Here is a 12,360-nt window from a genome sequence, read left to right on the forward strand (position 1 = left end):
ATTATGTCTCATAAACTTTTATTGTGATCTCATTAGTGCCATGTAGCATCCCTAGTGCAACCTGGAACAGACTTCAATGAGAAATTACCTTTCCAGTAAAGCAAACTCTTTCAAGCTAGCATATATAGAAATGTTAATGTGAAAAAATCAGTAAGTGCAAGGAAACAAATAGCTAAAACTAAAATGAACTCACGAAGACTGGTGGGGCTGGTGTCCTACTCCTCTTAGTCCTAGGTGGTATATTTTGCTTTTGTCCTTATGTTTCCTGTCTTTTATGTAATGAACACTATAATTACAATGAAATTTGTTTTTTAATAGCTGCTTATGATGAACTAACAACTTCTATTATGCGGACACCAAAATCTTCATTCTCTGTTTTGATGGTACATTTATATTGGCTGCTCCAAGAGGCAGAGGAAATAAACATGTTGCAAGTAATACAGGAAGAAACCAAAATACGTCATTCTTATCAGAATGTTTTATCAGTTGAGGTCAGATTACCTGGGGGTTTAATTGATTTGTAGCTGCAATATTGAAGTGTGCCTTCAAGGAGCCTTCTGTTCTTTTTCCCACAATGTAAAAATCTGACTACATTCTACTGAGGGATTTTCTCCATTTCCTTTCATTACAAAAAAGGTCAAAACTTGGCTCGATGCCTTGGCTGCTTAGTTTGCAAGACCAAAGAAAGGAAAGAATTTTCCATTTTGTCCATTTGTTTGTGTGAACCAGCGTAAGCAAAATGTGCACTGCCCTTCCTTCCCTGTTCTCTGCAGTGCCTCTGAAATTCAAGCCCTTGATGTATTTTTGGGTTTTCTTCCAAGGATTCTGATGTGTATTAATGAACAAATCTAATTAAAAAACACCATAAACACAACCTTTACTCTTCTTTGATCCTTTATCTTTTGAAATTGTTCCCTACAGGTAGAAGCTCGAGCAGTGTATGATCGTCTGATGATGCTCTTCAGCTGTACAACCCTCTCCATCACAGATCTGCAGGCTGCAGCTGGCACTAAAACAGATAAAAGGCAACCTTGCACCAAACACCTTGTTAGGCATCTTCTGATTAGTTTTTTGCTCTTTTCTTCTGGTGGACACAAGATTGCCCAAGAGTTTATTTCTCATGTAAGTGTTTCCATGTTTTTCAACAAGGCTTTTTTTGTATTATTCACATGTTGAAAATTTCTCCTTCTTACAAAAAAGCTGATCACAGAGAATTAAAGAAAATTATGCTAACCTAAATAAGAATTACAGCCAAAATATTCTCCTTCTTGGCGATGCTTCCACAGGGTCCCATTGGAGAAGCTATGGAGCCACAGAAATGTTTTGAGTAGTAGCTGACAGTACAGGAGTGTATGTAGTTCCCTCGCACCTTACATTCTATAGATTTAGACCATGTCTACACTACCACTTACGTCGGCAAAATTTATGTTGCTCAGGGGTGTGAAAAAACACACCGGGGTGACATAATTTTTGCTAGCATAAGTGGTAGTGTGCATAGCACTATGTTGGCGGGAGAGCTTCTCCCACCAACATAGCTGCCACCACTCATTGTGGGTGGTTTTATTATGTCAACAGGAGAGCTCTCACCTTTCAGCATAGAGCAGCTACATGAAAGATCTTACAGTGGCGCAGCTGCATCGGCTCAGCTGTGCTGCTGTAACTCTAGTGCAGGCATAGCCTAGGTGTGTATACACTTTGGCCTCCCAGACATCAATCACTTCCAATAATAGATAATGTGGAAAAAGCTAAAGTACTCAATGCTTTTTTTGCCTCGGTCTTCACAGATAAGGTCAGCTCCCAGACTGCTGCACTGGGTAACACAATATGGGGAGGAGGTGAGCAGCCCTCAGTGGTGAAAGAACAGGTTAAGGACTATTTAGAAAAGCTGGACATGCACAAGTCCATGGGTCCAGATCTACTGCATCCAAGGGTGCTGAGGGAGTTGGCTGATGTGATTGCAGAGCCATTGGCCGTTATCTTTGAAAGATCGTGGCAATCAGGGGAGGTCCTGGACTATTGGAAAAAGGCAAATATAGTGCCCATATTAAAGGGAAGAAAGAACCTGGAGAACTACAGACCGGTCAGCTCACTTCAGTCCCCAGCAAAATCATGGAGCAGGTCCTCAACGAATCCATTTTGAAGCACTTGGAGGAGAGGCAGGTGATTAGGAACAGTCAATATGGATTCACCAAGGGCAAGTCATGCCTGACCAACCTGATTGCCTTCTATGATGAGATAACTGGCTCTGTGGATATGGGGAAAGCAGTGGATGTGATATATCTTGACTTTAGCAAAGCTTTTGATACGGTCTCCCACAGTATTCTTGCCAGCAAGTTAAAGTAGTATGGATTGGATGAATGGGACTATAAGGTGGATAGAAAGCTGTTCAGATTGTCGGGCTGAATGGGTAGTGATCAATGGCTCAATGTCTACTTGGCAGCAGATATCAAACGGCGTGCTCCAGGGGTTGGTCCTGGGGCCGGTTTTGTTCAACGTCTTTATTAATGATCTGGATGATGGGATGAATTGCACCCTCAGCAAGTTCACAGATTACACTAAGATGCGGGGAGAGGTAGATATGCTGGCGGGTAGTGATAGGGTCCAGAGTGACCTAGACAAATTAGAAGATTGGGCCAAAAGAAATCTGATGAGGTTCAACAAGGACAACTGCAAAGTCCTGCACTTAGGAAGGAAGAATCCCATACACTCTGGGGACTGACTGGCTAAGCAGCAGTCCTGCAGAAAAGGACCTGGGGATTACAGTGGATGAGAAACTGGATATGAGTCAGCAGGGTGTCCTTGTTGCCAAGAAGGCCAACGGCATATTGGGCTGTATTAGTGGGAGCATTGCCAGCAGGTCAAGGGAAGTGATTATTCCCCTCTATTCGGTACTGGTTAGGCCACATCTGGAGTATTGTGTCCAGTTTTGGTCCCCCCACTACAGAAGGGATGTGGACAAATTGGAGAGAGTCCAGTGGAGGACAACGAAAATGATCAGGGAACTGGAGCACATGACTTACAAGGTGAGGCTGAGGGAACTGGGGTTATTTAGTCTGCAGAAGAGAAGAGTGAGGGGGGATTTGATAGCAGCCTTCAATTACCTGAAAGGGGGTTCCAAAGAGAATGGAGCTAGACTGTTCTCAGTGGTAGCAGATGACAGAACAAGGAGCAATGGTCTCAAGTTGCAGTGGGGAGGTCTAGGTTGGATATTAGGAAACACTATTTTACTAGGAGGGTGGTGAAGAACTGGAATGGGTTACCTAGGGAGCTGGTGGAATCTCCATCCTTAGAGGTTTTTAAGACCCGGCTTGACAAAGCCCTGGCTGGGATGATTTAGTTGGTGTTGGTCCTGCTTTGAGTAGGGAGTTGGACTAGATGACCTCCTGAGGTCTCTTCCAACCCTAAGATTCTATGATTCTATGATTCTATTTAGCAGCTGGAGTGGTTATGGAACCATCCACTGCCCATTTTCCTGTAAAACAGGTAGCATTAATTAGTGTTAGCACTGAATAGGTGGAGGGAATTGGGGTTTTAGGGAGACCGGAGAGGAGGATGTTTTAGTAGCTGAAATAAGATATAATGAGACCTTGAATGAAAGAGTTAGCTATGGGGATGGAAAGAAAAGAATGTGTGCTGAAGATGTTGAGGAGGGAAAAGTGACAGAATCTGGCTGTGACCTGCATGTGAGGGGCAGAAGACAGGGAGGAATCAAAAATATTCCTTCAATTGCAGGCATGAGTGATGGAGTGGGGTAATAGAGGTGTCAATAGCTATAGAGAATGGGGGAAGGAGAGAGATAATATGGCTAAGACTCAACTCCTTTGGTGAACTCCTGGCTCCGCTGAAGTGAATTGGAGCTTTACTCTTTGAGTAATTGCCCATGTGGGTGCCAGTTCTGGTGTACATGTGTCCCAATGCATGTGAGATCAAATTCTTTTGGTCAGCCGTGTCCCTTGAGTCTGTGTCCTGGATGCTCTTCGGCTCCCCAACCCTCTCCCCAGGCATAAAGGGCAGAGTGGGCCCAACTGTCCTTCAGTTTCTCTTAACCACCTGTGGTTGCGAGATGGAACATTTGGCAGTGTATCTTGCCCACTGTGTGATTTAAATCCCTTCATATAAACAGTCAGTATATTAGTCTAGGTAGGATAGGAAGAGGCAATGCAGAGCCATGATACCAAGCTGAGACAACTCCTAAACAAGTGCCAGGAGTGGAATATCAAGCTGAATGTAGGCAAGCTGAAGCTGAGGAGAACGGAGTTCCCCTGCATCAGACATCTGTTGACCTTTGAGGAAATCTGGCCAGACCCTGGAGAACAGTGAGCCATTGAGGAAATGCCAAGACCAACGAATTTGAAGGGAATCTAGCAATTTATAGGAATGGCCAACTGTCTTTACGGATTCTGCACACACCTATCAGAAGTCTGTGAGAGCCTTTCAGACAGTTAAAACCCAGTGATGCAGCATGAGGATAGTTAGAGGTTCAAGAGACCTATTTTTAAAAATGTAAAGAAATTATAAGTGATGCTTCAGTCCTATACTGTGGAGAATCTAGAGCTACAGTATGATGCCTCAGAAGGAGGTCTAGGAGCAACACTAATGCGATGCCCATAGCTTTTGCTACTTAGAGCCCTGGCAGACACAAAAAGGGGCTATATTCAGATAAAAAAGGAACTACATGCTGTGCTCTATGGAATGGAATGATTCCTTCAGGTTACTTTTTGGCACAAGGTAGACATGCAGTCTGATTATCAGTTATTAGAAAGCATCATGAAGAAGCCACAGCTGAGTGCACACCCAAGCAGCTACAGTGCATGTTACAGGATCTCCAGCTCTATGACATGAAGTCTGCCCAGGAAAATCACTACTGGTGGCAGGTACACTGAGCAGTGGGCATACCGTCCAGAGTACAACACACAGAGAGTGTATCAACATGCCACAGTACCTTCCCATCTCTGATGGGAGGTTCCAGGCAATCCAACAAAGCACTGACCAGTATGGGGTGCCACAGGCAGTAACACAGTTCATAGTTCAGGGATGGCTAGATTGAAGGGAGCAAGTGCCATAGGAGGTGACCCCCCTGTTGCTATGTGAGGGATGAGTTGTGTATGCAAGATTAGGCCAAGACCAAGACAAGGACTTAGAAAGAGCCCTAGATACCAGATGGCCTAATGAGCAACACAGAGGACCAATAAGACACCACCCAACAGAAAGGAGACAGAAACAGGGTGTGGAACCAAGTCCCCTACCAACAGGGATAGTAGTTAGAAAACCAGCACACTTGAAGGAATATTATGTCTAAAACGCTGCAACAGACTGGTAAAGACCATCTTCCTAAGGTGGGCTATGTGTTAGCAAGTCAGCAAATGTATGCACAAATGATATAACAACAACAAATGTTTAAAAGGAAAAATGTAGCAACCTACCTAGAACTGAGAGGGAGGAGCACAGGTTGCAGGTGGGAAGAATTTGATGACACACCAGAAAGCCAATCTGTGTGCCTATGGCTGGAATGCTAGCTGGAGTTGCAGAACTTCTGTAAATAGTTCTGTTGATAAAGACCCACTTTTATTTTAGAAACTTGGAGTCTTCTTATGAAACAAAGACCTTTCAGGAACACCTTAAGGGCGAGGCTATCACTTTTCAAAGATTATAGTATTTAACTAGATAAGTCCTGCTACAAGTTAGCCAGGTTAGCTCCACCTGTGCGCATTACAGGTCACTCCAGCTGGGCTCAGGCAGCCTCTTCCTTAAGAGGCATCCCTGTTACATCCCTTTTGTAAAAGGAAATCATGCCTCACCAGTATATTAGAATTCTTTGAGGGAGTCAGCAAAAGTGATCCAGTTGATACAGTGTACTTGGACTTTCAGAAAGCCTTTGACTAGGTCCCACACCAAAGGCTCTTAAGCAAAGTAAACAGTTATGGGATGAGAGGGAAGGGTCCTCTCATGGTTCAGTAAGTGCTTAAAAGATAGGAAACAAAGCCTAGGAATAAATGGGCAGTTTTCACACCAGAGAGAGATAAATATTAGGGTCCCCCGAAGGCCTATATTGGGACTTGTGTTGTTCATCATATTCATAAATGACCCGGAAAAGGGAGTGAACAGTGAGGTGCCAAAATTTCCGTATGATCAAAATTACTCAATATAGTTAAGTCCAAAACTGACTGTGAAGAGTTACAAAGGGATCTCATAAACCCGGGTAAGTGGGCAACAAAATGGCAGATGAAATTCAATGTGGATAAATACAAAGTAATGCACATTGGAAAACACAATCCCAACTATACATACAAAATGATGGGGGTCTAAATAAGCTGTTGTCACTCAAGAAAGAGATTTTGGAGTCATTGTGGATAGTTCTTTGAAAAATATCTACTCAATTTTCAGTGGCAGTCAAAAAACTAACAGGATGTTAGGAGCCGTTAGGAAAAAGATAGCTAATAAGACAGAAAATATCGTAATGTCACTATATAAATCCACGGTACACCCAGACCTTGAATACTGCATGTAGTTCTGGTTGCCCCATCTCAAAAAAGATATATTAGAGTTGGCAAAAGTACAGAGAAAGGCAACAAAAATGATTAAGGGTCTGGAACAGCTTCCATATGAGGAGAGATTATAAAGACTAGACTGTTCATCTTAGAAAAGAGATGACTTAAGTAGGGATATGATAGAGGTCTATAAAATCATGACTGATTTTGGCGAAAGCGAATAAGGAAGTGTTAAGGAACCATGTGTCACATGACACGAGAACCAGAGGTCACCCAATGAAATTAATAGACAGCAGGTTTAAAACAAACATAAGTACTTCTTCACACAACACACAGTCAACCCATGGAACTCATTGTGGAACTTATGTTGTGAAGCCCTAAAGTATAACTGTGTTCAAAAAAGAATTAGATAAATTCAAGGAGGATAGGTCTATCAATGGCAATTAGAAAAGATGGTTAGGGACACAACCCCATGTTCTGGGTGTCCCTAACCCTCTGACTGCCAGAAGCTGGGACTAGATGGCAGAAGATGGATTACTTGAAAATTACCTGTTCTGTTCATTCCCTCTGAAATATCTGGCTCTCTGAGCTAGGTGCACCATTGGTCTGACCTAGTAATGACCCTTCTTATGTTCTTAGAAATGTGCAGAACACTACGTGGTGATCTGTCCACATGTTCTCCCAAAAATATTTCTTAGTTGAGACTTGCATATTGGATGCTTGCTTTGGTAGAGCTCTCCTGCAATCCTCATTAAAATAGGACTCCTACCATCCACCTCCAAGACAGGGGGTACTAGTCACAGTAGTGGGATCCATGTGGACAAATAATTGAAGAAGAAAGAACAGTTACTTATTCCACTTCAAAATGGTGCTACAGTGTCTGTCTCATCTTACAGAGGTAAGACAGACACTGTAGCATCATTGTGAATTGGACTATTTCACTTTTGGGCATTCATTTTTTTGACAAAAATATCAATATGTTCTGCGGAAAACAAGTTACTTATCTTAAATTAACTGTGGTTCATTGAGATGTATTGTCCACATGACTCCCACAACCCACTCTCCTTCCCCATTTGTATCGAGTCCTATAGCTCTGGAATTCTCTATTGGCAAAGGAACTGAGAGACAATTGGACCCACTCTGGCCTTTATGCCCTTGGATGGAGAAGGCATATGAGAATATCCAGGGCATGAGCATGGCCTCAGTGGATACAGTGGTCAAAATAATCTGATAGTTGCGCACATGGGGAACGTGTGCCCCAGCACTAGGATCCATTCTGAGATCTGCGTTTATATAATCCTACACTTGCAGAAGAATGGACAAGATGATCTCATTCAATAAATCCTTCCCATTATTAACTAATCTCTTTCTAAGGGTACGTCTTCAATACCCGCTGGATCGGCGGGTAGCAATCGATTTCTCGGAGTTCGATATATCGCGTCTCATCTAGACGCGATATATCGAACCCCGAACGCGCTCCCGTCGACTCCGGAACTCCACCGGAGCGAGTGGCGGTAGCGGAGTCGACGGGGGAGCCGCGGACGTCGATCCCGCGCCGTGAGGACGGGTAAGTAATTCAAGCTAAGGTACTTCGACTTCAGCTACGCTATTCACGTAGCTGAAGTTGCGTACCTTAGATCGACCCCCCCCCCCCCAGTGTAGACCAGATTTTAGTTAGTTTGGAACACAGCTATAGTATTCCATATTTAAATACTCCAACTCTTAAGTCCTGTGATTAAATAATACTCATTTCAGCAAGGAGTGCTGGACACAGTTCTCTATGGAGCCCAGGGGTAGGCTAAAAGTTTTGCTAGATAGTAATATCCGGTTATCTTTGTACTGGGGACTGAATACACCTTAACAGCATCTTGAGTCCATGTTAACCCAGCAACAAGGGACTTATTTTGATTCTCATATTGTACAGCCGATAGACTACCAAGAAAACCCAGTATTCTTTAATTTTTTTATTCTGTTACGTACTGTTGTTTGCTGGGAACTGTTAAATAATTGTCATGTTCCACCCCAGAAGTGACTGCATTTCATTGATGGATGAACCAAGTTGCAGACATATTATATACTGTGAAGTGCTTTGGAATCCCTTTACAATTAATTTGCTACATAAATGTTAGATTATTATTATTATATTGTTATTTAGCTACTACATATGTTACATATATTTATAGGTCATGTTTTACAGCAAAAAGCCAAACCCTCTGATGAAAGCAGGCCGGAACTTCACATAATTGTTTTGCTTTAGCACTTTGTCTGGAAATTCTTCCTCTTGGTGTCCAAGTACTGTACGCCTTTTTATCTTTTATAAGGCCTGTAACACATGAGAAGAATCATTTTGCAGTGAGTGGAACTGGAACATTATTGTTGATTATTCCCTCTAGCTGTTGTTAGTTGGAATAAACAAATATAACATTACTTTCTTTAAGGACTGCTAGGATATGTTAGAAAACTTGGGTGTTTTATAGAAAATGCCTGTTGATTATTAACATAAAATGTTGTATTTTAAAGTTGTTTGGAAGCACACATAACTTTCCATTTGGGTCTATTTATTTTCCAAGTCCTATGTGCTGTCTGCCCTTTATAGATCAGTGAAACCCTTTAACAGTTAGGCTGCAGCACCTTATTCTGCTATAACAACCCTTTATTGAAAGATGGAAAACAAGATCCTTGGTTCTGTTAAACTTAGTAGCACAATGAGAATTTAAAATTGCGTTAAGGCAACAGCTTGGAATTCCCCTAGTGCAAGGGAGTCCTGAGCTAGTGTAGGGGAGGCTGTGCCAGCCCTTCCTACATTTCCCCGCCTCCTGGCAAAGGGGGCTTTCCAGGGTAGGCTGAGGACATATGAGAGGCAGGAGTTGGAACCAGAGTGGGATGCAGAGTGCGGAGCAGCCCTCAAGGATCAGCAGGCTGGAGAGGTGGAATAAAACTCCTCCCTGGTGCACTAAGTGCTCTTCTGTTACACTTTGAGATCTAGTCCTGAGATTTCTTTCTTTCTTTCTTTCTGGAATTTAGTTGCTTTTCAGATGACATCTACGACTAAAGGGGTGGGGGGGGAGCGGCTAGAAGACAACATGTAGCATATAGTACAGTTATTGCACTTGGAGTAATAGATCTAAATTAGATTATTTCCTCTCTCCCTCCATTCTGTTTTTCCTTCAGGTGATACTGGCAAGCAATACAACCAATGAAGTTTTTGGCCTTCTTATACGTACTGCCTACAGGTTTAACCAACTTGGATTAAAAAACCAAAGGGTTGTGAAGCTGGTGAATGAACTTCTTCAAGAACTAAGATTTATGGATTAATTTTGTATTGTTGTCCAGATCAACCCAGTAACTAGACTGGCTGATCAGATCTTTTCTACGGTAAAGTGTTAAAGGGAACTCAGGTTTCTTTTATTTATATTCTCCCTTCCCCATGTATGAAAATCTCATTCTTTTAGAATATAGCAGTAATCTTTTAAATTGGTTGAAAATGTTATTCGTAATGTTTTATTTTACAAGGGACATGTGTCATCTAAACGCTGTTTATTCACAGCCTCATTGTTGCCGACATTATGTCCTAGTTGTGGTCTAGATTTTCTGTAAATTCTTAGTCCAGGAAGTGCAGCTGTTAGAGGTGGAAACAAAAGCTATAATAATAGGAAGAGGCCTTTCCTTCTGTAAAATAATTACTGATAAATGAAAACTACTGTTTGAATGTTACAAGGGAGAGATAAAGTTCAGAAAAATTGTTATTTACTAGTCGATTATTTCCAGCTTTTGGGGAGTAATTTAACAATTTGATCCTGAAATTCTGCTTCGGTGAGCCTAAGCTTGATCACAGACAAGTGATCCTTAATGGTTCCTTCTGAATATGTGCTTCCATAAAATACAGTTTCATGAAATTGAAAGACCAATCAACTCCTTAAGTTCTTATAAGTGATTTTACAAAATGAAACTCATCTCAGATTTACTATATGGCATTCATCAGAAAGGGTGTTCTTCCAAGGTAATGTTCTCTGTAGTTTGTACCACAGAACTTTTAGCAATGTCAAGAATATCACAGAGAGGATTTGGTGCAGATTGTAAATGGATCTCGCTTTAATGCTGGAGAGTCTGTATATCAGGAAGAAATTCTTTACCCCATATTAGTTAGAGGAGGACAAGCACAAGATAGGGTTATGGGAAGTTGTTTCAAATTTAAAGGGAAAATTTTCAGAGGACCACATAATGGGTGCACCAGCAAATTCCCACATTTCTGTATACAGACAGGTACACAATGACAGGTGCACAGGTTCAATCTGGATTATATATATAAACTTTAAAAACAAATCTAAAAGAGGTGTGTTACTTCACTTTCTAGATTCAGAATTACTTGGTCCATACTAAGAGTATTATATTCATCGGTATTCTACGGTTGCTGGAGGTGAACTGCTAGCAGGTGAAACACCACCTTTCACAGTTCTGTCACTGCAATATATAAAAATCTAAAATAATTCCACATTGCTTTTTAAAGGAACCTATAATAGCCTGTCAAATAATAGTAGGTTGATTCAGGTAGGTAGGTAATCTGCAGTAAAGGCTCAGGGAAAGAATAGAAAGCAGTGCGAAATCATTCCCATTCTCAAATATTGGTTTCTTAAAAAGGGTTACATGGTTAAATATTACGAAAAAGGTTTACTGTTTTTTAAGATGCTTTTAACCCTCGTATTGGACTGAGTACCACCCAACTATTTCCATATTGGGGTCTTGGAGACTCTTACTACGTCAAAATTGGAAAAAAACACATGAATCCTTTAAAGCTGGCTTTATTGTAACCAGGGAACTATAAAACAATGAACAAGTTAAAACTTTTCTAGATTCAGAAGTACACTGCCCTGAATTGTGTTGGGGGTCTAACTGACCTCATGTTTAGAAAATGAAAATAGTTAGAGACAGAAACAATATAAAAGGCACAAAAGGAGCACAAAAGGAGCACAAAAGGTGGGAAATGTCCTACTACTTTGAATGAATGGAGCAAGTAGGTGACATAGTTCGGAACATAAAAGTTTTTAGACGTTGCACATTTTTTATGTATTTTTCCAGAACAGATGTAACATCTTCCCCATTTCTCAGGCTTTGGATCAGTACCCAGCACACTAGACACTGCTTCCCTAGCACTGTGAGGCAAGACTGCACCAGTAGTTTCACTATTTCTGTACGCAGGTCCCTGAGAAGCATCCGTCTCTTACGCAAAGATTTATTATACCATTTGTGATTCAACAAAATCCAAACAATATATGCATTCAGACATGCAATGTGCGTGTTCAATACCAGTCTTTGTCCCAGTAACAGCGAGTCTTTGCCACAGCTACAGCATCTGTCAAGTGTGGGCTGCCAGAAAATGTATCTGACAATTGTGGCTTCCCCAGAAACTCTTCCTAAGAAGAGTAAGCGTCCCAGAAAATCAGTTTGACAGTGTTATCTTAAAAAAACCCTGACTTTGCTGGACAATTGTGATGATACATAAGGCAAATGTTATCTGCGGTCTCACAGACCCCCAAGACTATGTTGGTGCATTTTATTTGAAAAGCAAAAACTGCTGAAACTATGATGCTACAAATAAGGCTGCATGTCTGTCACGGAGATCACGGTTTCCATGACTTTCTGTGACCTCTGTGGTGACTTCTGCAGTGGCTGGTGCTGGCTAAGGGGCTGCCCGAGCTGGGCAGTAGCAGCAGTTTGGGTGTGTGGGAGGGGGCTCAGGGTTGGGGCATGGGGTTGGGGTGCCCTTACCGGGGTGGGGGGTGTTTCTCTGCCTCCCCCTCCCCCAGCACCAGTAGTGCCCCTGGCCGGCCTCCCCAGAGCTCTTGTGGTCTCCCGGCCCAGGTTTTAGTTAGGG

The 12,360-nt window shown here is 42.0% G+C and overlaps 2 protein-coding genes across 3 annotated transcripts in view; one reads left to right on the top strand and one right to left on the bottom strand.

Annotated features, from left to right (window-relative positions):
- FANCC (FA complementation group C) overlaps nt 1-10,234 on the top strand; it is a 141,413-nt gene extending 131,179 nt beyond the window's left edge. For both annotated transcript variants that reach the window (XM_039544268.1, XM_039544269.1), the window contains exons 15-16: nt 922-1,122; nt 9,660-10,234. In XM_039544268.1, the coding sequence (XP_039400202.1) occupies nt 922-1,122; nt 9,660-9,803 (345 nt within the window). In that variant the 3' untranslated portion in view covers nt 9,804-10,234. The remainder of the gene's footprint in view (nt 1-921; nt 1,123-9,659) is intronic.
- Nucleotides 8,646-12,360, bottom strand: part of LOC120407914 (aminopeptidase O (putative)) — a 416,076-nt gene continuing 412,361 nt past the window's right edge. Inside the window, exon 21 of the mRNA XM_039544257.1 lies at nt 8,646-8,811. The gene's annotated coding sequence lies outside the window, so the exon portion shown is untranslated. The remainder of the gene's footprint in view (nt 8,812-12,360) is intronic.

The sequence above is a fragment of the Mauremys reevesii genome, linkage group 6 (assembly GCF_016161935.1).
Source record: "Mauremys reevesii isolate NIE-2019 linkage group 6, ASM1616193v1, whole genome shotgun sequence".
Classification (NCBI taxonomy): domain Eukaryota; kingdom Metazoa; phylum Chordata; order Testudines; family Geoemydidae; genus Mauremys; species Mauremys reevesii.